The sequence below is a fragment of the Lytechinus pictus genome, chromosome 16 (assembly GCF_037042905.1).
Source record: "Lytechinus pictus isolate F3 Inbred chromosome 16, Lp3.0, whole genome shotgun sequence".
Classification (NCBI taxonomy): Eukaryota; Metazoa; Echinodermata; class Echinoidea; order Temnopleuroida; family Toxopneustidae; genus Lytechinus; species Lytechinus pictus.
In genome coordinates this window covers 3584760-3612489 of record NC_087260.1, presented here as the reverse complement: position 1 = coordinate 3612489, position 27730 = coordinate 3584760, and the positions used below count along the sequence as shown (strand labels likewise).

General features: G+C 37.1%; 1 protein-coding gene across 1 annotated transcript; it reads right to left on the bottom strand.

Moving 5' to 3' along the window:
• Positions 1-1532: 1532 nt before the first annotated feature.
• On the bottom strand, positions 1533-20543 carry LOC129279001 (F-box/SPRY domain-containing protein 1-like). The gene is made up of 2 exons (XM_054915117.2): positions 19626-20543; positions 1533-1718 (listed from the first exon to the last, which is right to left on the bottom strand). The coding sequence occupies exons 1-2, from the start codon at positions 20238-20240 to the stop codon at positions 1533-1535; spliced, it is 801 nt and encodes a 266-aa protein (XP_054771092.1). The 5' UTR covers positions 20241-20543.
• Positions 20544-27730: the final 7187 nt, after the last annotated feature.

The following is a 27730-nucleotide window of genomic DNA, read 5'->3' as shown; positions in this document are numbered from 1 at the left end:
ATGCATGTGACATCATAACCTAATAGCGCCCTCCCTCAGAGGATATAGGAATATGCGTAAATATGGTTGTCAGAGATGCACCAGCTGCAGATGATCAATGCAAGCAATGCAATGGCAATGTACTCCAAGATGGCAGCATCATGAACTCGATGCACAAGGTTTCTGAAGCAGCTGTAACAAGTTGCAGCAAAGTTGCGACAAAAAAAAATGCACAACAGTTTCGTCATCTCTAAAAAGAAAACACAAGACCTTGACTCTTGACAAAATATCAAAAACTATTTCCCACACGTTTGAAGAATCAAGCCTGTGATATAAATGGTCCATGATATGTTGGGCATACAGTGAAAAATATTGACCATTCCATCAGTGAATGGATAGTTTATACCATCCTGCCCTATTCAAATAGGGAAATTTTACCCAGGAAACAAACAATTCTGCCACATCCCTATTTACCCCACCTGGGTTGAGTGAAGCACAATGTGGATGGATTTCTTGCTGAGGAAAATAAAATCTCGGGGTAGCATTTGAACCAATGATCTAAAGCGGCACAGGTCACAACCACTATATGCCTCAACCATTATAACACCCTGACCTTTCCATCAACAACCCTCTTAAAAAATTCAAATGGGTCGTCGGTTACAACATTTTCATTTCTTGGGTTCTTTCACTTGTCCCCCAGTGGCAACCCAAACTCAACCATTGTACATCATTCATTACATCACTTTCTGGAAAACATCAGAAGCGAAGATCCGTTGTCTATTCCACTTTGGTACCCTTTGCAGATATCAGGCACCTTTTGTATAAGATTACATCTACATAGAGGTAATATCTTGAGACATGTACGAATCCCCCTCCTCAGGTACACAAATGTATCCTTACATGTGTGGCTGTGCTTTGCTTTTGTGCATGGTGGTATGCATAGTCATTGGCACATTGGTGTATTTTGACCAACTAGAGGGCAGTATGTGAATCTGATGTACAGCATCAGATGAATACCCTGTCTTAAAAAGTTAACCAAACTAATTAAATGTGCAGTAAATAGTGAGTGGACATTGACACAGAAGGACAAAATACAAGTTACCTTTCTTGATAAAAAAAGATGATATTGAAATAACGATGAAATAATGATGAAATAATGAAGATTTCAAGGTAATCTTCAAGATAGTCTCGCAACTCGACCACTGATAGGACCCACGCCGAATCTCACACGACTAATTTCCCTTAAGGTAGTCTAATATAGTCTTTTCTCACCAATCAGCTATGAAATGAAACTGAAGAACAAGTCTACAGTATAGGCAACTTTCAATAATTCCCTGAATTGTTTATATGGTTGCTACCTTGTGTGTTAATAACGTCACCTCCGATTCTCTTTCCAGCAAATAACCAAACTCCCCCATCTGAAAGAAATGGCCAGTCCTCCTCAATCACACACTGATATAGAAATCTATAGTGTATATTGTTATATACATGGTTGTAGGCTAGCTATGTTGCTATGTTAGAGTGTCCTCATGAAAAAGATGGAGAAGTCAGGGTCATCCATCCAGCGGCTCTCCGAGATAGACCATCGTGACCTCGGTGTTGCCGTAGACGGCTGAGATAGACGGATAGAGCTTCTCGTTGGGTAGACCCCTGAATGCCACGCCCAAGAACTCGTAGCCGCGTTCGAACGCGAGGTAGTTGTCCTCGCAGTCCAGAATGACTCGTATTTTCTCCCCGACCTGAAGAGGATGACATGAATAGAAAATGAAGAGAAAAATCAATGAGAATGTATTATGAAGTGAAATCAATATACATGTATGTATTGAAGAGTAAGGAAATAATTAGATTGGATTAAAGGGCCCCTGTGGAGCTGTAGTATGACACTGCAGGCAAATTAATGAATGTAGTTCATACAAGAGGATACCACTGATATTAATATTTCTTTAACGCATATCTTTGGTTTTGGTAAATCTGCCAAAAAGTGCACGATTACTAGATTATATGAATGTGTGCCCCCAAAACGGTTGTGATGTGCAGGATATAAACTAAAAATATGTCTTATAGGATAAATATACAAATTTTATATAAGAATTTAATTGGATTTTGTGCCTGTTAAAAATAGAATGACTGCATTATTTTTGTAATGTTGTTTTTATTTATAATAAAACACCTTCTCAAGCAAGGAGTGAGCTAAAAAGTGTATTGTACTTGACATAGAGTGAACCAAGTTGCGAAAAAATACGACAAAACTTGCCATTTTGTAGATCTATGGAGAAATCTAAAATGGGACAAAATTTGTCATTTTCTAGTACTAGTCATTTTTGAAAGAGCTACAAAACGGTTATAAATAAAAAAAGAAAATATGTAGGGACAGAGATTTTCCGTTTTACCGGTAAATAGATCGGAAATTCTGTTTGGTTCTTATACTTTTCATGTAAAATTTCATGGAATTCACCTTTGCAAAATTCAGCTTTTTGCTATGTACACTTTCACTAACAAAACGGAATTTCCATATTTTGATCAAGTTGAAACGGAATTACAGAATTTCAGAAAAGGAAAAGACCATTTTTTTAAACTGAAAATCACTGTCTCTAAAGTTGCTTTATTCTGAAATAAACACAACATGATTATGTTAAGTTTAAAAATGAATTCTATCCCAATTCCCAATGTGGATCCTTGAAATGCTAATCGTTCCGTGAACTCTACATGAACTCTGGATCCATCCTATTCCTCTCCCAGTTCAGGAGATGATATGAGAAATTGGGATGCCATAACGGCTTTGGAGTGGATATTAACCTCGCATGGTTTAGCGATTTTTATATTTTGCTTGCATGTATTAGTCATTCACCACGGTTGCCATCTAAATCTGGAACATGAATTATGAAAATGGGCCTTCTGATTTGAGCCATGCAATCAATGTTACGTGTTGTGTCAGGCTTGTTAATTCCTCAGTGATAATTTGTAATACTTGGTTCAGATTGGTACTTGCAATGGATGCTCAGAGCTCTGGCTTATTCCTTAATGAGATTTTGCAATACTTCATGTGACCGATGATGGGCTTGTTTCTCGGGCTCGGAGCCTGTTAAACTACATGTTAATGTTACCTACACTTATTACTAAAAAAAATGGGTTGTTTATTACTCATTGATAATTTGTAATACTTGGTTCATATCTTGCTTGCAATGGGTTTCTTTATTGCTCAATGGTAATTTGTATTATTATATAGGTCCTTTTAGTGGTGGGAATTTGTCTCCAAGATCGACTGTACATGATGTGCGAAAATCTGACAACTTCCCTGTAGGCTGATGTACAAAACTTGGTGTGCAATAGAGCAGTGTATTGCATGGTCTAATTCAAATGATCATAGCCTACAGTGTAAATTGCTTTTCTTCATGGGATGATAGAAATATTGCACCAATCTCAATGTGAGATTCAACAACAATACAGGGTGTCCCAGAAAACCGAATGGTGGATTTCAGGTACTTTTGCCTTTAATTTTGCTTGCAACAGTTTTTACAATCATCTTTTGATACCAAAGCCATTGTTTTTTATGAAATATTTCTATAATGCATTGCCATTTCTGAAAATTAAGCTGCTTAAATTGCAAACCTGTCTATACTGATATGTGGTGGGTTTTATGTAATTCACAAATGTACACATATATCTGTAATTTCTGCGACATCAACAAGGTGTCCATAAATGTTGATGGACATATCAATTCCTACTCCAATAGCAACATATGCCAACCTTGGCATTGCCAAGGGTTCGCCCAACAATAGCAGGGTATGCGATGTCGGGTCACTCCTGTGACTCACAATGAGAAGCTTGCCTCACAGGCAAACAAGTACCATTTACATGTTAAGCAAGGCTGAAGCAAGACAGAGTTTCAAGAACATGATTCACTTTGATGGTGGACCCTGAGGGGCAAACAACGAAAGAAAAACAGGTATCCCAAAATCAATGTTTTGCTGACTACTGGGACTCGGGAAGGGTAACTGGAGAAGCAGTTTGGTCTCTGGCATTTGGTTAGAAGGACCACTGAGATTAACTCAATGTGCGGTTTCACATCTTCATGTCAGGGAATTAAAATTTCTTTTTTTAATTTTCGGGGGCTACACTTCACAAACTACTGCCTAAACATTGGATATGGTAAGCTTTAACACTGTAGTGAATGGGATTTGGGGGCGCAATAGCCAGTGGCGGACCGTGACCCGGAGGAGACAAAGCATTGGAGGGGCACTGTATTGTTTGTAAACAATGCTGTGCCCCTCTAATGCTTTGTCTCCTCCGGGTCACGGTCCGCCACTGGCAATAGCCCCTCCCTCTGTGTAATTTGTCCCCCCCGCATGTTCACCAAATATGTCAGTGAACTACTCCGGCAGGAGTCCAGCTACCCTGGCTCTTGTTGCATAAAAACTCCCAATTAATGGTAAGATTGCGATCGAATGCAACTTCCACAGAAACTTTGATTTTGATTTGTTGTTATGCCACTGATGGTGAAGTTGGCATGAAAGCTATTAAAGTTTTATGCAACAAGATTCCAGCTCGCTTCACTGCCACTCATTTCAAAGCCACCAATGATGCTCAAGATAATTCTGAGAGCTCTCTCTATGCCTTCATCGGACATCGTCTCCAGCAGCTTCAGGGCACCTGTCTCGTTTTCCTCTGCCGCCCCGTTCGGGTTAGCGCCGTGCTCCTTCAGGCACGACAAGAGGGCACATGCATCAACCTTGCTCACTCCTGTAGGTTTATTGTATAATGTATATGTATGGCACACCTCTCCGACATCAAACCTCTTCACATTTCAATTTAGTCATTCACATGCCCGCAGGATTTAAGGCTGGTGACAGCATATCTTTTTCCTTCCTCTGTATGTAGGGTGTTAACTTATAGCCATCTTGCATGATGGTTGAAAATTTTTACTAATCATACTAAAGATTATAGATATTTTGCTCTCGGTTAGATTTTAAACTAGGGAGGGGTAAGGGTATTTTGTCCTGTTTATACTTGTACATTAAAATATGTGTGCCCCTTACATTTAGAAGGGAAAATTGAATCTTAATTGTCAACACAGATAAATTCCTCTTGTAATAAAGTAGAGTATTTCTGCAAAGTTTCTGCTCAAGTCTGTATGGCGGTTAATATATGATTTTAAATTACATTACAATATATTAGGGTAAATTACCACCTTAATAAAAAGAGCTTTAGCAAATTTCTCTTTTGGTTTGACCTACAGTACATGTATAGGGTGAATGACCACTGGCTTTGCTGGTGATCTGATAATACGGAAGAGGCTATTAAAGAAGAATGACCGAAACCCTGTTTTTTTAATTATTAAGTACACTCATATTAAAGGTATATGTACATTCACTTCACTCTCAACTCCCGGGGGGGGGGGGGGCACTTAGTATATAATGCGTGGTGGGTATGTGCTGCGGAGGGGACCCCCATTTTTACACTCAAATTTCCATTCCAAGGCATAGCATTTTTATTTTTTTGAGAAAAAGAACAAAGAAAGCCGCTCCAAAGCATAGCATTTTCTTCTTATCGAGAAAAAAAATGAAAGAAATCTGTTCCAAAGCTTCGCATAATTTTGTTCCGGCCGCATTGATCCGCTACGTACAATGAGCTGCGATTTGGGTGAAAAGCGGCCACAGAGCACTGGCCGACCATCGCGAGCTACATGCACGTATGCCCATTCCATAGGGATGCATACGCACTGACACACAGGCAACCCATTCCAAGGACCCCCGTTTTCATAAGCTCCAAAGCCCGTTCCAAGGACCCTCCTTTTAACAATAAGCCCGCTCCAAAGCCCCTGTTTGTTGTCTCGCCCGCGGCACATACCTACCACTTTTTTGGTCGAGTACCCCCCCCCCCCAGGTCTCAACTACACAAACATCAATCATGCTTTCACATTAAATGATTAATACATTTATAGTATTGCATGAATACTGGAGTACTGTAATAATAACCCTGCTATGCTATGGTACAGAGTATTATAAAGGAGAATGAAACTCTTGGAGCAAGTTAGCTTTTGTGAAAGCAGAAAAATCAAAGAATAAGATCAACAAAAGTTTGAGTAAAATAGGACTAGCAATAGAAGAGTTATGAGCATTTGAATGTCGAGATCACTAATGCTATGGAGATCCTCCCATTGGCAACGCAACCAAGATCTATGATATCACAGATGAACAACTCTCCCCTTTTGGACACTGAAAATATACCCCAAAACATCTCTTTTTGCTCATTCTAATCATATGACAAACGATTCATCAATGATATAATGTTGTGAAACCTCTGTACTTGTCCTCTCATAAAGAGAACACCTCACCTTGTGAAAGATTCTATAAAAGTGAGAATATAAGTGAAATAAGTACTAAAGTAATGAGGGAGTTGTACGTGTGTGACATCACAGATCTTGGTCGCATTGCCAATGGGAGGATCTACATGGCATTAGTGATCTCAATATTCAAATGCTCATAACTTTCTTACTATTCATTCAATCTTCCTCAAACTTTCAACAATATGTTTCTTTGATTTTTCTCTTTGATATGGATTCAGCTGGTTTCAAGGGTTTCATTCTCCTTTAAAGTGGAAGAGCTTTAACAGATGACCAATATCATTATCAATTTCACTGGATTATTAGGTTTACTCATATTATTCACTCTCACCTACACAAACACCAATCATGCTTTCACATATGTTTAGAGGCATGTTAAGTTAACGTTATAATACTGCAATTAAAAAAACAAACAAAGAAGAGGCGTAATTATTGCACATGTACATCGATGCCTTTCTATCAACCTAAAAACTCTTAAATCAACAAAAAAAATCAAAAGAAATGCTTTTGATACGTTATAATCGAAGCTTTCTATCGTGCCTATATTAATCGATCACATATTGTACGTGATGAAATTAAGATGGTGTTTCTGGTCACTTTATATTTCACTTTTTTGTAGCACTAAATTATGATTTTCAGACGCGATGTTTTCTGGGCTTCATTTTTTAAACATATCACAGACACAGTGTGACCTCGCAGCTCAGATATTTTAAAAGTCAAATCAATGTTCATAGCCAATAGTACATTGTACATACATGTACATGTACATGTAAATTTCAATTTGACCATAAACAGTATTACATGTACATGAATATTGGTGTAAATGACCCTGCTATATTGGTAGAGAGCATAATACATATTACTAGGTACATGTACAAAGTATAAAGTTGATAATATGGAACAGGCTCAATAAAGGATGACCAATATCTAAATAATTGGATAATATACGGTATATGATTCACTCACATTTATAGGATCTATGCATTCACTCTCAACTACACAAACATCAATTATGCTTTCTGGTATACATACATTTTGAATTGACCATACAGTATTACATGTACATGTACATGAATACTGTAATCCAGTAGTGTAAATGACGCTGAGCACGATGGTACAGAGTAAGTTGATAATATATGGAAGAGCTTTAAAAGGATGACCGATATCATGTTCATTGGATTATAAGGTTCACGGAGATGGGTTCATCGTATCACTCTCAAGTACACACCATCAAAACACCTTGGGAGTTTTCACACGATCTTTTATTTAACCAAATGGCCAATACATGTATACGCACCATCAAGCACACCTTCGGAGCTTTCACCAAATGACCATTAATACACAATAAAAAACACCTTGGAGCACTGACACTGTCTTTTAAACCAAATGGCTCACCATCAAACACACCTTGGGAGCTTTCACACAATCTTTTAAACCAAATGGCCATCACATTTCTCGGACCTCATACATGAAGTACTGTAATAATGTAAATGACCCCTGCTAGGATGGTAAACTGTACCACGGTTTGATCATATACTTGAATATTGAAATAATGTAAATGACCCCTACCATTATGGTATTTAATAATAATAGGGAAGAGGCTTAGAAGGATGACCAATATCATATTCATTGGATTTGAGGTACAGGAGTATGGTCCATGACCTTCCATTGCATCACACACTATTACAAATCTTGGGAGCTTTCACATGGTTGTTAAGCCTGTCCAGACACCCCCCCCCCCCCCAAAAAAAAAAAAAAAAAAAAAGTCTGTGAAACGCCCCTGGTCTCAAGATCAGACAAATTTTGAACATTCCTTTATAAAGTTCATGATCAAAATCATTCTCAAATTCCCAAAATGGATCTCTGACAAAACCAAGGATGTAGAAATTGATAACATAACAGGAGTCATTTATCATAAAGGTACGGCCTATACACAGTAAATGGTTTCACAATACAAACTGTATGTATATAAAATTTGTCAGAATGAAATTAATAACCTGTGTGAAAAACCTCTACAGTTTGAAGCCTCAGGACTACTCTCACTGCACTTTCAAAATGCTATTAACCAAATTACCCAGCTAGAACGCTACCGTGAAATATGTATGGCTTTTATACAGGTTTACGGATGGACAGTTCAGAGCAGAAAAAAATCAAACAAAATCATTAAAGAAACGTGGAAACATTATGCCTTCAGCAGCCACTAAGGTAAATCATGGACCTATAGTAGGTCCATGGGTAAATAAAGGAATAACAATCACTGCTCTCCTAGTTGTTCTTGATTTCAAATGTTTATAAGTTTTTCCTTGAATATACCCCAAACTATAGTTGGGGCTAAATCGCTATTTATTAGCCCCACCAATAGTACAGGGTTAATGAATGTTTTCCCTATAGATTAGAAAAGGGTATTGAGTGTTTGCAACTTTGGTGTTGACCTTTTGCTCCTGGTGTTAGCAGGGTGACATGACAATTGCTCCTGGCTTTATATCATCCAAGATATGGGGTTAGGGTTAGGATTGCAATAGGGTTTTAATATGCTACATGTAGGTTGAGGGTTAGGTATAGTAAATCCAGGATTGAAGTTGGTCATTCTATTTAGTGTGTGGAATTTACAGCGGAGCAATTGTCAATGTCAGCAAATGTCATGGAACCATTAGCAGCTACATGTAGGTCAATGTTATGTTAGAATGAATCTGGTTCTTAGGACAAATATCATGAGCTGTCATTTGCCTGTCAATAACATGATTTGGATCATAGGTAAAGCAAAGGGAATATGAACATCTACAGTGTAGGAAAGGAGGGCAATGGGTGATTTGGCTGTCATGACAGACCAATTCACCCTTACAAATAATTCCCTCAAAAGGCATGCTTTGGGGCGACCATTCCTTCTAGCATCCGCCAAAGATCTGTCACAATCAATATTCAAGATTAAATATTTAGAAATCTAAACGAAGGCAGAATAATGGTATTGCTTTTACTGCATAATAAACTGCTGGTTAACCACCCAAAAAAGTAATCTTTGAATTTAAAATGAAAGAAATAGCCCCCAAAATTCCACAATCACCGACACCCCAATGTGAAAAAAAAAGGATTGCCCCTAAAAACTCAAAATAATTTTATACCCTGGTGTATGTACTTATGGATAATTACTTACCTACTTTATCACTTCATTTATTCTAGCATGACAAATGTGGCATAATGTAATCAACACACATTTTGATAATTTGGGATACCCGAGGGTATCGTTATTTCTAATTCCCAGAATTCGCAATCAATTTGTGATGTTGGCTGGCAGGCATTGATTGATATGTAGGCGAGTTTAAGGTCTGCATGCAGCAGTTAGTAGCCAATGAATGCCGCTTTCAAATAATTTTCTAAAGCTAGAATGATACTAGAATCACACTTTTGTGGACTATTTATGAATTCATACATTACACAAATTTCATTGCATTCATTGCAGAACTTCATTGTTTTGAGCTGCACCCATTCGGACTATTTGAGGGTGAATTCAACTTCAAGAAAGGGATGTTATAAAATAAACATCTGAAAGGAAAACATAATTCAAAATTGATGCTTGAACACATCAGCCTTGCATGCATCAGTTAGCCACTGACTCACGGAATACAATTAAAGGTAAGAATAAGACCTTGCTTTCTCATCTTCATCATTACTCATAGGCCTTCAATCAAGCAGAAGATGGGGAGTGGGTCAATAGTTATTCTATCGAATGGCTCAGGATCAGGAATGGCATATGAGAAATATCAACCCTGAAGACTGGAATATTTCTGGTATCCCATGAAGAAAAGCCTTTCCATACAATTATCATCTTTAAAGATACATGTATGTCAAAAAATGTGTGATATTAGTGTCTACATGTACACGTACAGTTTTAAGGTGCTATGTCAAAAGTCTGTGTCGTTTATATGTATCATTTAATTGCACGAATTCGACTATGACAGCACTACATAAACATGTACGTGCGTCTTTTCATAGTGGCTTTCGGGATCGCATTCCCTATAAATATGATGTTTCAATTAGAATTAGAAGGCAGCTTTACAGGATTCCTATGGAAAGGCGTGTCTTTGACTTTTGACAAGGTAAAACTACATGTAAATCCTGACACAACAATGTTGCATACATTGTATTTGTATTTAAAGGAATTCTTTTTTTTTCCACTACCCCTCAGCATGACTCTGTATCGTAATGCAATTCAAAACTTGTACATCGATTTGTAATACATGTATTTTTGATAACTTTGTATCATATTTGTTTTTATGTAAGGTTTTACTGAAAGAATAAAACAATTTGAATTTGAATGAATGAATCTAGTTTTATGATTTCCTCCGCAACTGTTTCCATTATTCACTTTTAAATGTATTCATATGGCTGAGTCAGACTGACCATCAGTTGATGTGTATGGAGGTAGATGTAGAAACACACCTTACGTTTGCCTGACTGCCCCCATTAGAAGCACACACCACTATAGGGATGGTAAGAACAGTAAACAACTATCCATCTCATGAGAAGCAGGCCATATGAGGCGATTCCTCATTAGCCCCAGTTTCCTCAATCTCTAGATTCTAGCCTTACCACAGCTCCCTGAGAAAATACTGTACATGTACAGTATATCTGATCAGAATGCTGTATTAAATATGCTATATATTTCTTCTTCAAAGTGTTTCATAAGTTTGCTGAAGGATTGTAATTACTGAAATAAATTTCCACAATTTATCACTCTTTCATTTTTTTGTACAAACATGTTTATGTCGAAAAGGGAAAATTTTATGCTTGAGTGCAAATTCATGAAAATGGAACCAACATAAGTTTAGGTCTTGTCTTTAAAAGAGTTGTGATTGATCCGATCAATCTGAACTATGGAAAGCCAGAAATGTCTGAATTTTTTTAATCTATGAAATTTGCACAATGTCTCATTCAACCACACCAAATCCTTATTAAGACAATGATGCATGCATGCACAACGCTTCGAACAGACGGGGTTGCAGGCTTTCTGTGACAGATAGGATCAATCGCAACACTACGTGAGACAGGGCCCTGATCAGGAATAGCTGGACAATTTGGGCTAGTGAGAACAGGGCGTCAACCAGGCTGGGTGGAAAACTCACATGCTGTGCAGGAGGGATTGTATATGGTTGACCGCCTCAAGGAATGGTCATCTAACGAAGATGTGAATGCATAATTCAATCCCATAGAGAATTACACAAGTGCTTGTAAATTTAAAGGTATCTACAACATGGAGTTGATTTTTTTTCTTCTGAATTTAGATTTTTTGACGTATATATCAAAGGAGTTTGCATCAATGCAATTTACATATTATTCATAGAGAAAATTTATACAACTGATTGAATACATAAAGATAATGTGTTGCTGAATTTTGTTTTTCTTATACAGACAGGGGGAGGAGGGGAATGGGAGGGGAGGAAGGGGTGGGGTGGGAAAGAGCTGAAGAAAGAAAAGTCAGAGAGGCAGAATGGGAAAGGAGGAATGGAAAGAGAAAGTAATAGAAAAAGACTGTTTTTGACATTGCATAAGAAAGGAATACACAGGAGGGGGGGGGTGGTAGGAAGAGAAAAGTAATTTATCAAAAATTAAAATTGTAAACAATTTGTGGAGGATTTTATCAAAAATTTTCATTTAATTTTGTTAAATGTTTGAATTGATTTGGAAATAAATACCTACATGTAATTATCTACTTTTAATACATGTAGATCAGGGAAATACAGAAAGAACAAAAACAAAATAACAAGAGAGACCAAGACAGAGAATTACACACACAAAAAAACACATAATAAATACAGATATTGAGGGAATGATGCATAGTCAGAATAAGGCCGTAAGATGGTGAGAGAGATAGGACGGTAAAATAGAGGAAGAAACAGAATAAGGACAGAAATACAACCAAACAAAAAAGAGACCTATTACGAAACTGAAATGACAGAAAAGCAAAATGAAAGATGAGTGATGAGAGAAACGGAGAAAAACATCTCATTAATCCATGATTACCACTGCTCGTTATATCCAAATTGCTTCGTTGGACGAGGTCGATTTATTAGAGGGCCACAAGGTATACCAGAATAAACTGACATACATGTACTACACACAAAGATGTGGGTAACCCCAATGCACCTGCTTTTCTCACACATCATGCGTTATGGTGTGCTCATATTGCAAAAGATGGTGATTGCAAAATATGGCTAGCTTGCCTTCTTTGTACAGGTATAGATATGAATAAACACAAAAAGCATCTAGAGGAATGTTCCTCTGTTTCAAAGTATCATCAATTTTATAAATCCTCTTTTTGACTAGTTTTTTATATGATGATCAGGAGGTGGTTGTTACTAAAATATTTTACCCAGGGTAGACATTTCATTTTCGATAACTGTTCTGAACAAGTTAACATGATAATACTATTGCCCTGGCTGTAAAAATGTTACTGTGTAGTGTGTACATTGGGTGATTTCAAGTTCGGTGTTCGGTGTTGACAGTGTAAAGGCCGCTGAACCGAGCTGGGTTCAGAGGAACGATACCAATTGCGTTACCGATAGCACATGACGTCACACCTCTGCGCTGTGAAATCATCTCAAGTCTCAAGATTCGACGATGAAAATGAAATCGGAGAGAAATGCATTAGATCGTACATGTACATAATACCAATAATCAATTCAAGAATTCGAAAGAGTAAACATTATTCTTCATCAAAACTTATAAAGCTTAAATGATTTGTACACATCTAACTGTAAAAGCATATGTTTCATCGTGTTCGCCACCTGTTCGCGAGCTTGAGATTGCCAACACCAACACCGAACTAGAAATCACAATTTTTCCCAATCTCTGGGGGTTGGTGTTGGTGAATGGGGAAATTACACAAGATCCTCAACATAGTGCTGTAGCCGAACTGCCGAACCGAACGGAAGTTCGCCGAACTTGGCACTTCCGAACCGGACCGAACCGAACCGAACACAAAGGCCTGGTTCGGTGGTTCGGTAAAAAAAAAAAATTCGGCACATTTATTCACTACGTAATATGAATAAAAGCGGGGACTACATATATTTAAATATAAAATGAAAAAAAATATTGGTTAGTGATTGTGCACAATAAGAATTCCACACAAAATATTTTTTTAATCCACCATTTAAGCTCACATCTTGTCTTTGATTGAATTGTTATCAACTTAAGAATATTTTATTAACATGAATATATTTTTTCTTCATTAAATGAGGAGACATTTGAAGCTAAACTCGGTATAAAAGTGTGGTTGAATTACGTATTGCCGTAATCGATCGTGATCGTAATCGGACCTAATTGTTTTCTATTTAATTAAGAAAAAGGACAAGACATAAATTCATTCCTCGTAAATGACAAAGTATGATAGCTTCGGTCTCGTCTTTGATTGAATTTTTATCAGTCTCATTTTTTTTATTACCATGAATTTATTTTTTTTCTCATAAAATGTGGGGACATTTTAAGCTAAACTCGGTTAAAAAGTGTAGTTGAATTACGTATAAGTGTAATCGATCATGATTGTGATCGGGCGTCCATGTAATTGTTTTGTATTTAATAATAGGAAAAAAATGACATAAATTCATTCCTTGTGACTGACAAAGTAATGGTAAAGTATGTATATTTCACCTTCTAAAATAATATTAAAGATAAATAAATAAGAGATGAAGTAATGAGGTTAGAAAAAACAGAAAAGATAAAAATTCAAAGCAAGTCAACGCATGTTCCCTGATCGTGTACCGGAAATGGTTGATAAGGAAAGTTGAAACAGGACGTCCAAACAACCTGCTCTCAGTTGCTATTACGCTGGTAAAATTCATATTCCGAATTTGAAATGTTTTTCCATTGTCAATATTTTCTAAAAAGTGGTTTAATCTGGTCATTTACTGAAAATGAAATGATAAATTTTCAGTTCCTTCTTGGTTCTGACGATCAACGCCGAGTGATTTCATAACACTAAAATACACAGTACAGTCCCATGTACTCATTTTCGTGTTGGAAATATGTTTGAAGTCACTCGAGTGTCGATCTTTCGGGACCAAGAATGGACTGATATTTTATCTTTTTAAAGTAATTGATTAACCAGATTTAACCACTTTTCAGAAAAAAGGGAAAAAGATTTCATATTCTTTGGAATGTGAATTTTACCAGTATAATAACAGTTGAGTGGAGGTTGTTTGTCTACTGTTCCGACATTCCCGATCAACACATTCCAATCGGAGAAGCTGCGTTTGCAATGGCATTGTAATCGATAATGATCATATCTACAAAATTTCAGAAATCTCGTCTTGCATCTTGATGGAAATAACTGGCTGCTGACCCATCTAAAAGATGCCACATATCAAGAGTGACATTGTAAGAAAGTATAGAGTTTGAGCTTTCTGATGAAGTAAATAATGTTGGTGCCTAAAACACAAAATGTTGCACAATTTGCAAGTGAAAACAGAGGAAGAAAATTCTGTTTGATGCATCTTTTCAGGTAAAAAATTCACTTATTTATCAAAATATTTCATTCAAAAGAAATGACCAATATAAAAGGGTAACATTTACTCTTGCCCATGGTACAAAAATAATCAATATTACTCAAGGAGAAAGTGGTTAAATTCTTTGAGAAAGAAAGTCTCACAATTCACGAGATTTTGCAGGGACATGAATTCAGCCACGAGAGGACTTGGATAAATCTTGCTCATTTGCTCATTAACACAGGGGCTTGCGGACTGACTGACTGTCAGATGTGGACATTTGGGGCTACAATCATCAGCCTCAATATTTTCCTGTATTCCTTTGATGGTCTTTATACACAGGTTTCACTGTACAGTGTACATATATGTACATACCAACAAAACATCATGAAATGAGTGAAATACAAGTCCATTCTACATATACATGTACACAGGGTGCTACGTAACTTATTGAAGCACTTGCCTGGTCGGGCAAGTGAATTCCTAAGTAGTTGGAAAATACTTGCCCGAAAACATATTTCACTTGCCCGGAAAAACTCTTTCAAAACGTTTTACCGCTCCAAAAGAAAGAAGTGCAGGTGTACATAATGTACAACTAGGACATGTGTACAGGACGGAATAATACAATTTAAAGGACAAGTCCACGGGTCCAACGAAAAGTTGATTTGAATAAAAAGAGAAAAATCCAACAAGCATAACACTGAAAATTTCATCAAAATCAGATATAAAACAAGAAAGTTACAACATTTTAAAGTTTCACTTTATTTCACAAAACACAGGTATATGCACATCCTGGTCAGTATGCAAATGAGGAGACTGATGACATCATCCACTCACTACTTCTTTTGTATTTTAGTACATGAAATATTCTAAATTTTGTCCTCATTGCCAAGTAAATTAACGTTTAATTCCTCCCTGAACATGTGGAATTACTTAGCATTATTTACTAGTATGTACATGTATATGGTTCACTCAAGTTGGTCCTTATTGCCAAATCTATAAAAAATGAAATTGTATAATTTGCATGTCACTGAGTAGTGCATATCACACTGTTTTGTGAAAATAAGCAAAACTTTCAAATGTCATAACTTTCTTATTTTACATCCAATTTTGATGAAATTTTCAGCGTTATGCTAGTTTGATATATATTTCAGTTATTCAAATCAGCATTATTCTTGGGTAGACTTGACCTTTAACTATAAAGTACTCTAAAGAATCCAGGCACTTGTAAATGAACTTAATCTAAATCACATTATTACGAAAATGGTTGATTGGTTTATTATTACTCTGTAAAACTGCATTCGATCTATTACAAAGCTATGTACACTTCCATCAACATGCAGAATAGGAAAATTGGTTCTTTCCTGTCTCATTCACCACAAGCAGTCTAGGGAACTCTTAGACGGTAGTCTTACTTCAGGCTGCCTCCAGATCATGTGATCATTACAACTTCCTTTTCCTTCCCATTCTTCAGAACATTAGAATGCCCAAATTCTATATAAATTGGAAGACATATTGATGTACATGTAAACTATGCATAGTGTACACATACGTGTACTGTCTCCAAAATTGTTCTTGCTGTTCTATGTATACATGTAGCAGGTTGCCTTCCAAAACACTCATATATGTACAATGTACAAACTGGTTTGACCCAAATCTTTGACTGTTAAAATTCAGAGCATGAAAATAAATCCAGTTTACAGGAGGGTACAAGATAAGCCTCACAGAGCATATGCTCGTATATGCACACCCCATGGGAAAGTTGGTGTCCCGAAATAACTGGAATTGCATAAATTATAAAATACACTGTACATTAAAAGTTGTTAAATTGTTTATAGAAAAAATATTCAATTCAATTTCAAGAATATTCCTTATGTCAAAATCGTTTAGACTATAAATGGTTTAGTTCCTATCTTATTGTTCTGAATATTTCACCTTTTGACCAAGATAAGAAAATGATGATCACTAGCAGGTTTGGCTTATTTCTGTACAAAGACATCAGCCATTCCTTCTTACATTTCCTTTCATGAGGAAGTGGGTCAAAGTGCAGTGGGGCAAAGTTCACACACATCCACTAGGTTTGAAAATAACCTTTGTACACTGTAATATAGACAGGATACCACACTGTACAAGGTGACTATTTTAATACAAGAACAAAGAACAAGTGAAACGCTCCTGGCAGTCTTGCCTGCATTACGCGATTCCTTATAGCAGCAGTGCTGACTTTGAAAACAAGATGAATAAAATCTTAATATGCACAAAAAACACAATTTCAATATTACCAAGTTCATTGACCCTAAATGACCGTTGACCTTATAAAAGGAAAATGAAACCTTTGGATCAAGATAGCTTGTGTGAAAACAGAAAAATCAAAGAAACAGATCAATGAAAGTTTGAAAAAAAATCTGACAAAAAATGAGAAAGTTATGAGCATTTGAATATTACGATCAGTTATAAATGCTATGGAGATCTTCCATTGGCAATGCGACAAAGATGTGTGATGTCACTTGTGAACGACTTTCCCAGTACTTTTGTATATATTTCACTTAAACTGCCTCTTTTATCACATCTATCAGTAGATCATGTATTCTTTCTATAGGAGGGCATGTAATATAATTTTCAAAGAAAACATTATGGATAAAGAGTTTGTATGACCATGAGAAATAGCAGAAAGAGACATTTCGGGGTATCTTATAGTCCACCAAAGGGAAAGTTGTTCACATGTGATATCATACATCTTTGTCGCAATGGCAATGGGAGGATCTCCATAGCATAGTGATTGCAATATTCAAATGCTCATAACTTTCTCATTATTTGTCAAGATTTTTCTTAAATTTTCTTTGTGCTTTATATTCTTTGATTTTTCTCTTTCAAAACATGTCCACATGTTCCAAAAATTTTCATTCCCCTTTATCAATCATGCCCCCAAAATGGTCATGGTGTGAAGCATATTAACTAAAAATGTATTTTATTGGATAAATTTATCAATTTCACATCAAAATTTTTTAATTTGATTGGATGCCCGATAAAAATAGAATATCTATACTTGTTGATTTCTCAAGCATGGAATGAACTGAAAATATTTCAGGATTTAATCTGTCAATTATTTAAGATATCTAATATCCCAATAAATCTCTACAGTGAGTGGTCAAAGTGCTATTTGAATAAAAATATAACATTATCTAGAGAGGCACTACTCACTGTATGTAGATTAAACATGTACAGTATTAAAACTGCAACAGATGAAAAAATGCCAAATTTAAATCCCAAATGGTCAATTCTAGTAAACTTTTGTAATATTTGAAATTTTTGGAATGTTAGATGATTAGTGATGAACAGACAGTCTTTATACAGTGCACTGTTATTCCTTGTCAGATGAATGGGGGTTTTCCAAGGTTCCTACTATTAAACTTCCTACTGAGTTTTCCAAGGCTCTTTTGGACAATTTTGGGTTGAAATCTTCCAGAGCCCCTGGGTATTTTCCCCCTGAATTGTACACAGTACATGTACATGATAACTCCCCTTTAAGGAATTGGAAGAGATATTGGCTGCCTACAAAACACAGAATTTCCTGCCTACATGTACATTTCTCTTTGTGAGGAAGTGGGTGATGTCTACATACATGTACATGTAGACTTGTACAAAGTAGTAAACAGGGTTACACTTCGTAATTCCGAAGGTTCTTTATTCCGAAGGTTCGTAATTCCGAAACACGCAAATTGCCTATACCTCGATGTTCGTTAATCCGAAAACGTAAAAGGGTTCGTTAATCCGAACATTTGTGGCGTTGTTCCGAAGGTTCGTTATTCCGAAGTTTCGATAATCCGAAAACAAAATAAGGTTCGATGTTCCGAAGGTTCGTTAATCCGAAAACGAAATAAGGTCCGTTAGTCCGAAAACGAAATAAGGTTAGTTAATCATTTAGTTTTCGGACTAACGAACCTTCGGAATTACGAACCTCATTTCTTTTTCGGATTAACGAACCTTCGGAATTACGAACCTCATTTCGTTTTCGGACTAACGCACCTTCGGAATTACGAACCTTCGGAATAACGAACCTTCGGAATATCCGAACCTTCGGAATAACGAAGCTTCGGAATTACGAAGGTATGCGGTAAACAGACAGAGTTAAAATTGCCTTCCCGTACACACGTACATTAATCTTTGAATGCACAGCTGCCAACCTGAAGAAGAACATTTCAGTAAAAGCTGAAAATCAGTATTTTTGTGATGAAATCAGTATTTTTTCAAAAACACAGTAGGCCAACACATTTACTGAAGGGCAATTCCATAAAATAATCAACCTTTTTGTACGTCCGACCCCCATTTTTCTCAGGTTTTTCTTCACTTCATAAACTGACCAAGTCATGATCATTTGAGAGCATTACAGACTGTCAAAAGAACAAGAAATCAGAAACAAAGAATTTCATGAAAATCCCACATATAGGGGGTCGGACGTACATATTTTATGGAATTGCCCTGAAACTGTAAAAATTAGTATTTTGCATGAAACCATCTGTATTCTTCTCATTTTTAGTATTAAATATGGAATATCCATACTACTTGGCAGCCCTGTAAATGGCAGCTACAAAACTTGGGATTCAGAATTCAATTTTCATTAATTGCTGTTGCTATGTTACACAAGCCTCACTGGAATTTGCAAATTGAAGACAGCATAGTTTAAACATTTAAAGTCAGTGTACTATTAAAAAGCTATTTATTATAGCCAGGATTGTCCAAGATTTGAAGACTAGCAATGCTGCTTCGTAAATAAAGAGGAAAGGAATGTCAACCTAGCTACATGTAGGCCTAGATATTATACTAACCTCATATTTGGGTGCATTATTGCAATTCGGGAAGTTGCCTTGGTGATCCCCGTTGTGAATAAGAAGATTATCTACCAAATTCCAGCCCCAGCTCTGGTCGTTATTCCCGAGAAGTGCTACATATCCTTGACACTGCATTGCCGCATGTTTCGTGGCTATACCAACAACGGCTACAGTTCCTAGGGGTCCTTCCCACCAAACCTCCCAAGCATGTCTTCCCTCATTGAAGCCCTTCTTACCCCGAGCACCATCTGTGCTCTGTGCCACCGGGTTCCTGTGCAGCGTAAACCCGTTTGGTCGGATGTAAATGTTTCGGGAGCAGTCATTGGGATTGAATGCATGGTGGAAGGCCCGCAGCCTCGCCTTGTACGAGGGGAGATGCTGCAGCAGTTTGCCGTTTGCAGCGTCCTTTGCGAGTTTCCGCAGGCATTGCACTTTCCACACAGGGCTGTTTTCATCGTAAAGACAATCGTACCAAGCCTTGCAAACGAGTGAACAACAGAGTAATTCCGTTAATTCCAGGTAAGAAAATATTCGCTCCAACACAGGCACCGGTATGTTCGCCGCTGTCATCTTGCTGTTGACGAGCCAAAGACCGGTATCATATGCATGCATACGGCACGGCAATGAACGGGTTTTCCGTTCTCAGCTGTTCAGGCGTTGACTCAATCAAGAGACTCGATCGGCGGCTCTGTCGGGAGAATTTTACCCGTAATTTCACAGAAACACGATATGGAAAATAGTCAAAGACCCCGTCAAAAAATGCAGCTTTAGTAGTATAGACATGTAGCCCATTGCTCCACAGATACAGGGAGGATAAAAATCCCGAGCCGTGAGAATTCCTCTTCAGTTCAGCGCAGCATCTCCATCAGTCATGCATGTTGCGTTGCGTACTTGCATGCATATGCAGCGCAGCGCAGGTACGGTACGGTACATACAGCAGTGCAGCTAGAGGGTTTAGAGAGCTACGTGAACTGTGCATGTGCGAGATCTTTATACCGTAAGTGCGCGCGGAACAGTGAAAAGTAATAGTAGTATCCCTAAATTAGACCACAAAAGAGCCAATCTGGAATAAAATTATTGGAAATGGTTTTTTGACTGATTTGAGTAGGTATGGGTGTCAACATTTACCAAAAAAAAGTTAGGAGGAATACGGGTTGGGGAAAGTGCTTTTTTTCAAGGTCAAAGGTCAATGACCTTTTTGTATATCCTGTATAATGGTATCTCTGAGATGGAAAGGCACAGGTTGGTGATAATGGTGTCAAAATGCACAAATTCTTACCAGAATATCAAATAGAATAAAATTAATTACCTAAGAATGCACATTTACCTATAAAATTCAAGGTCAAAGCCTTTCAAAAGGTCAATTACCTTTTTACATTATATATTCCGTATAATGGTATCTCTGAGATGATAAGGTACGTGATGGTGATCATGGTGTCAAAATGTACAGATTCTTACAAGAAGATCAAATAAAATAAACTTAAGTACCTAGAATGCACATTCACCAATAAAATTCAAGGTCAAAGCTTTTCAAAGGTCAATGACCTATTTACATTATATACCATACTGTATAATGGTATCTCTGAGCTGAAAAAGCACAGGTTGGTGATCATGGTGTCAAAATGCACAGATTCTTACCAGAAGATCAAATATAATAAAATTAAGTACCTAGAATTCACATTCACGCGTAAAATCTAAGGCCAAAAGTCAATGACCTTTTATACTACATGTATATATACCACATTATATAATTGTATCTCTAAGATAAAACGGCGCAGGTTGGTGTTCTTGGTGTCAAAACACACATATTCTTACAGGAAGATAAAATAAAATTAAGCATCGAGAATGCACATTCACCCATAAAATTCAAGGACAAAGGTCAATGTCCTTTTTAACATTAGATAATAATAATGGTATCTCTGAGATAAAACACCGCAGGTTGGTGATCTTGGTACCAAAATGCAAAGACTTGTACAAGACAATTAAACAACACTAAAATAAGTATAAAGAATAAACTTTCACCCTTGAAATCCTACATCAGAGGAAATATATAATCTATATAACATAAAAATAACCAAAAAAAAATGTTTGTGTTCATATTTTATTTCTGAATAACGTAAATAACCATGGCTAATTTGTAATGAAAACATGGAGGTTTCATAATTTCGGTCTGAAATAATGAAGGCCATGGAGAATGTATTTAGGGGTCAGATGTCAATGAGCCCTTTCCAAAATATCAGTGGAAATTAAAAAAATGTTGATAACCAAATAACACTTTTTCATATACTGCGATGCATTGCCAAAAGCACTGAAAAAATAAATAAAATCAAGTATATAATTTGAAATTATTTTTATTTTAAGTAGCAGCATTTAATGCATCATTATATCTAAATCAAGGTTGTCATGTCTTTTCTCTCCAGCGATAGGCCACTCACCTCAATTCTATAATAAATAATATAAACTATTAGCTTAATCTTTTGAAAATGGATAGGATAGGTCTAACTCTCATGTCACAGCTAGCATCATCTGAGAGCATTTCCAAACAGCAGAGGGATGATGATGATGATGAAATGAAGGCGATCATTAGAGCTGCAGCTTCTGTCATACATGTAGTAAATTACATATATATCAACTTCAACAAAGGTGAATTCCCGTATTATTATTCATTACCTTTCATCAGTTCATTGCGAACTGCCAGAATCTCTTGTGATGCTAATGTTGCAGGAGAAAACTTCATATCTGCTCTCTGCCGTACGTCACCCATGATGCTATTTCTACTAGATATTAGTTTGTACAAGGATCATGTTTTTGGTCCAGAACAACTGATTGCTATCATGCACAAATTAGGCATATAACAATTAAATTCAAAAGGAGATAATAGCTTACAAGTACACATCCATCGACCTAACAAAAGTCCTACAGCACCACTTCCAGTTCTTGAGAATCAAGCTGTGCAACATATCAGTCATAATATAGATCCTGGTCTGATATCCCTTGACAGAACGTAAGGCTTTCATTGAATGGGCCAGATAAAAGTCTTGAAAATGTCAGAAGGTTTTCAAGAGTTCAATTACTCTTTGCTGAAGTTGAGACACTTAACTTCATCTATGACAAATTAGCTACAGCTCTAATGATTGCCTTATTTTAATTCTTCGTCATTGTCCCTGGCTATATGAAAATGTTATCGGATGATGCTTGCCCTAAGAGTTAGGCCTATCCTTTCCATTTACAGATTAAGTTATAGTTTTATAGTATTGATTGTAGCATTTGAGGTTAGTGACCTATTGCTACAGAGAAATTAGTACCTTGATTCAGATTTATAAAATGCATATCTAAATGCTACTACTTTAGGTAACTTCACCATTGTCACCATTTCAAATTATATCACACATGATTTTTTACACTTTTGTCAATCCATTACAGTATATTATAAGAAAAAGTGCTATTTGATCAAATTTTACCTCGGACTTGTATTTTGACATCATAATTGGTCAAGGATTCAACTATTAAATTTGTGTTCTTTTTCCACGCGGGTCAGTCTTTTTTCCATCAGAATCACTATACCTACATGCCACAATCACGTTATATCGACCTATTTACTTAAATTCCCTGACGTTATTGACATAGTTGATTGACCTTTAACTCCTAAATATATTTTCCATGGCCATTTTTTATCCTTATTTCAGAATGAAATTATTTAATAGACTTCCAATGTTTTCATTACAAATAGTTATCTTTCTTTCTATTATTTACAAATAAAATGTGAATATAATGGATTAATTTCTTTTTTGGAGGGAATCATGCATGGATATATAAATATCTATCAACTTTTGACCTTTGACTTTGGATATTGGATTATTCTGTATGATTATTTTGAGTCTTTTTTATCTTCTTGCAAAAATTGCTTTTTGACATAAAAATCACCAACATGCAGCGTTTTATCTCAGAGATACCTTTATATGATATATAGCCTATGTAAAAAGGTTATTGACCTTTGACCTTGAACTTTATGGATTAATATGCATTCTAGGTGATTAACTTTATCTTATGTGACCTTCCTGTATAAAGAATCTGGGCATTTTGATACAACGATCACCAACCTGTGCCGTTTCATCTCAGAGATACTATTATACAGTACGATACATAATGTAAAAAAAGGTCATTGACCTTTGAAAGGCTTTGACCTTGAATTTTATTGTTTAATGTGCATTCTGGGTACTTAATTCTATTTAATTTGATCTTCCTGTAAGAACCTCTGCATTTTGACACCAAGATCACCAACCTGCACCTTTTCATCTCAGAGATACCATTATACCGTATATGGTATACAATGTAAAAAAAAGGTCATTGAGCTTTGAAAGGCTTTGACCTTGAATTTCATTGGTGAATGAGCATTGTAGGTACTTGATTTGATTATATTTGATATTTCTGTAAGAACCTCTGCATTTTGACACCAAGATCACCAACCTGCACCTTTTCATCTCAGAGATACCATTATACCGTATATGGTATATAATGTAAAAAAAAGGTCATTGAACTTTGAAAGGCTTTGACCTTGAATTGCATGGGTGAATGAGCATTGTAGGTACTTGATTTTATTTTATTTGATCTACTTGTAAGAATCTGTGCATTTTGACACCATGATCACCAACCTGTAATACACTACTCAAAAAAAGTTAAGGACCACTTTTTAAAACGTACATAAAGATTTTATACAAGGTGTTTTATTTCTGGAAATACCTCAGTACAACTGTCCTAAATGTCCTTAAACACGCTGTAATCAATTTCACGCATGGGTGGTTTCAGTTGTTGCACAATGTCTCTCGCATCACTGCACATCCTGAAAAGTGGGCCCCGAGGGGTATCAGCTACCGACATGAAGTGGTAAAAACGAATGTATGAGTGTCTTTCAGGCAGTTCAGTAACGAGTGTGACCACCTCCTGCAGCAATAACGGCTTCACAGCGCTGTCTCATGGAGCTGATGAGGCGATTGATGTCTCTGACGTCCAGTGCATCCCATGCAGCCTCCAGAGCTACACCCAGCTGCTGCAGTCCAAGTGGATGGGCTTCGAGCTGGTCGAGACTCCTCCCCATCATGTCCCAGACGTGCTCTATCGGGTTTAAGTCCGGGGACCTCGCTGGCCACTCCATACGCTCAATCCCCTGGCCCTCAAGGAACTCGGTCACCACCCTAGCTCGGTGGGCACGGGCATTGTCATCCATGAAAATGATGTTTTGTCCCACATTTTCTGCAAATGGCACCACTATAGGTTCAAGGACCTCATCCCTGTACCTCACTCCTGTCATTGCTCCCCCTGGGACCACGTAGAGACGAGTACGGTTGGCGTAGGTGATGCCTCCCCACACCATGACGCTGCCTCCCCCATAACGGTCATGTTCTGCAATACAGGGGTCTGCAAATCTCTCTCCTGGTCGCCTCCAGACTCTCGAACGTCCATCATTGTGGTCAAGGGAAAATCTGCTCTCATCTGTGAACAGAACTCTACGCCATTGCTGTCTGGTCCATCTGACATGCTCCCGGGCCCAGTTGAGACGAATTCTTCTGTGAGCAGGGGTGAGTGGGACACACTGAGCTGGCCGCCTGGCATGCATATTGGCTCTGTGAAGTCGGTTACGGATTGTTTGAGTGGAAACAATCACTCCAGTTGCTGCAGCGAAGTCATTGTTGAGGCGGCGTGCACTGTGAAAGCGGTTGCGGAGACTGAGATTCGTCAAGTAGCGATCATCTCTAGGGGTTGTCGAAACTGGTCGGCCACTGCGGGGTCTCTCGGAGTATAGCCCTGTCTCTCGGTGTCTTTGATTTGCTCTGCTAATGACACTGTGTGACACGCCCATCATTCTGGCTACTCTTCGCTGACTGAGGCCAGCTTCCAGCATCCCTAGGGCTCTGGCTACATCTGTTTCACTTAGGTGGTGTCTTGGCATTGCTGTTGTAGGCAAGTTGTTGATTGTACAGACTAAAGACGGAAAATGCTTTGGAAGACACTTGTCTTATGGCCCACTGCAATGATGCCAGAGACATCATGAAAGAACTGCATGTGTGAAATTGATGTCATTGTGTTTGATGGCATCCTGGACAGCTGTATCTTGGCATTGCTGTTGTCAGCAATTTGTTGATTGTAGAGACTAAAGACAGAAAATGCATTTGAATCCACATTTGTACCACTTCACAATGGGCCCACTTTTCAGGATATGCAATAATGCGAGAGACATCATGCAACAACTGAAACCACCCATGTGTGAAATTGTTACAGGGTGTTTGAGGAGATTCAAGACAGCCATATTCGGGTATTTCTAGAAATACAACACCCGGTTTGAAAATTGTATACACACATTAAAAAGTGGTCCTTAACTTTTTTTGAGTAGTGTATTTTATCTGGGAGATACCATGATACAGTATATTTAAAAAGGTCATTGACCTTTGACCTTGAAAAAAAGCACTTTCCCCAACCCGTATTCCTCCTAACTTTTTTTTGGTAAATGTTGACACCCATACCTACTCAAATCAGTCAAAAAACCATTTCCAATAATTTTATTCCAGTTGGTTACTAATTACGGGATACTATAGTGATGATAATGATATGATGATGATGATGGTGAATGATGATGATGATGATGATAGATGGTAATTTAGTGGTGATGATGAGGATAATGATGTTGATGATGATGACGACGATGATGATGATGACGACGATGATGATGATGACGATGATGATGATGATGATGACGATGATGATGACGATGATGATGATGAATGATGATGATGATAGATGGTAATTTAGTGGTGATGAGTGATGATGAGGATAATGATGTTGATGATGATGATAATGGTGATGACGGTAAAGATGGTGATGATAAATTGATAATGATGTTAATCATTAAAAAAAATGATGATGGTGCTACTGTTGATGATTATAGGAAAATTAGGAATCTTAGGATGATGATGATGATGGTGATGATGGTGTTGTTGATAATGATGATGATGATAATGATAACCATAGGCGGATCCAGGAGGGGCCCGCCCCCCCCCCCCCTATTGGCGGAGCAAAAAAAGGAAAGAAAGAAAAAAAGGGAGAAATAGGAGGGAAGAGAGGAGAAAAAAAAGAAGAGGAGGAAGACGAGTGAATAAAAAAAGATGAGGGGAAGACTTGGAAAACAAAAAAAATCTTTCATGTCACAAATGAGACTTTTGCTCGCGCTTCGCGCTCTCAATAATTGCCTGTTGGGTGATTTACATATCTTGTTTAATATGGAGTTTAAATATCAAGTTTGGAAGTCAATATACAAAACATAATTCACCTGGGAAATCGAACTTGCATTATTTTGTGTGATTTACAAATTGATTTTTAAAAAGTTCTTTGTAAAAATGTAAGTTTTATGGTCTAAACATTAACATTTTCTGCTCGCGCTACGCGCTCGCAAATTTTGATTTACCAGGTACCTATTATTTTCGTGTATTCCTTTAAGTTTTCAAAATATCCCTTTCAGGTCTGATTTTAAAACGGATCAGCTAGCGCCGCACTCTCGCATTTTGATTGGCGAGTTCAATATTGATTATATGCAACAAGGCACTTAAATCCCCTTTTCATGACAGTTTATCAAAAAAAATTGGCGTAGTTGGTTAAAACATATTAACTGATGCATCCTATTTATTATTACAAAAGTGCTTGAAATGTCCAGTTTTAAGGCCATAATATCATTAGGCATTAATGAATAAGATTTAAATTAATTTAATAATTAAATTGTCCATTTTGTTTCATCTCGCGCTCAGCAAGAGGAATAGTCATCATTTTCATATGATGACAATCCTAAGGATGTCCCGGTCCTATGTTAAAACTCAAAGTAATAATAAGGAAAAGTACCAACTCTTTATTAAGTGCAATCCATATCCACCTCACAATTTTCCTACCAAGTGCTTGAAATGTAGAGCTGAAATTGACTCTTTTTTCAGATTGGAATATCAAATAGTTTAAGCTCGCGCTTACGCGCGCGCATGTGTATTCAGATACCCAACTTGTTCCCTATTCAAATCATTATCCAGTTTCAGATCACAATATCAAAAATGTTCTGGTCGCATTAT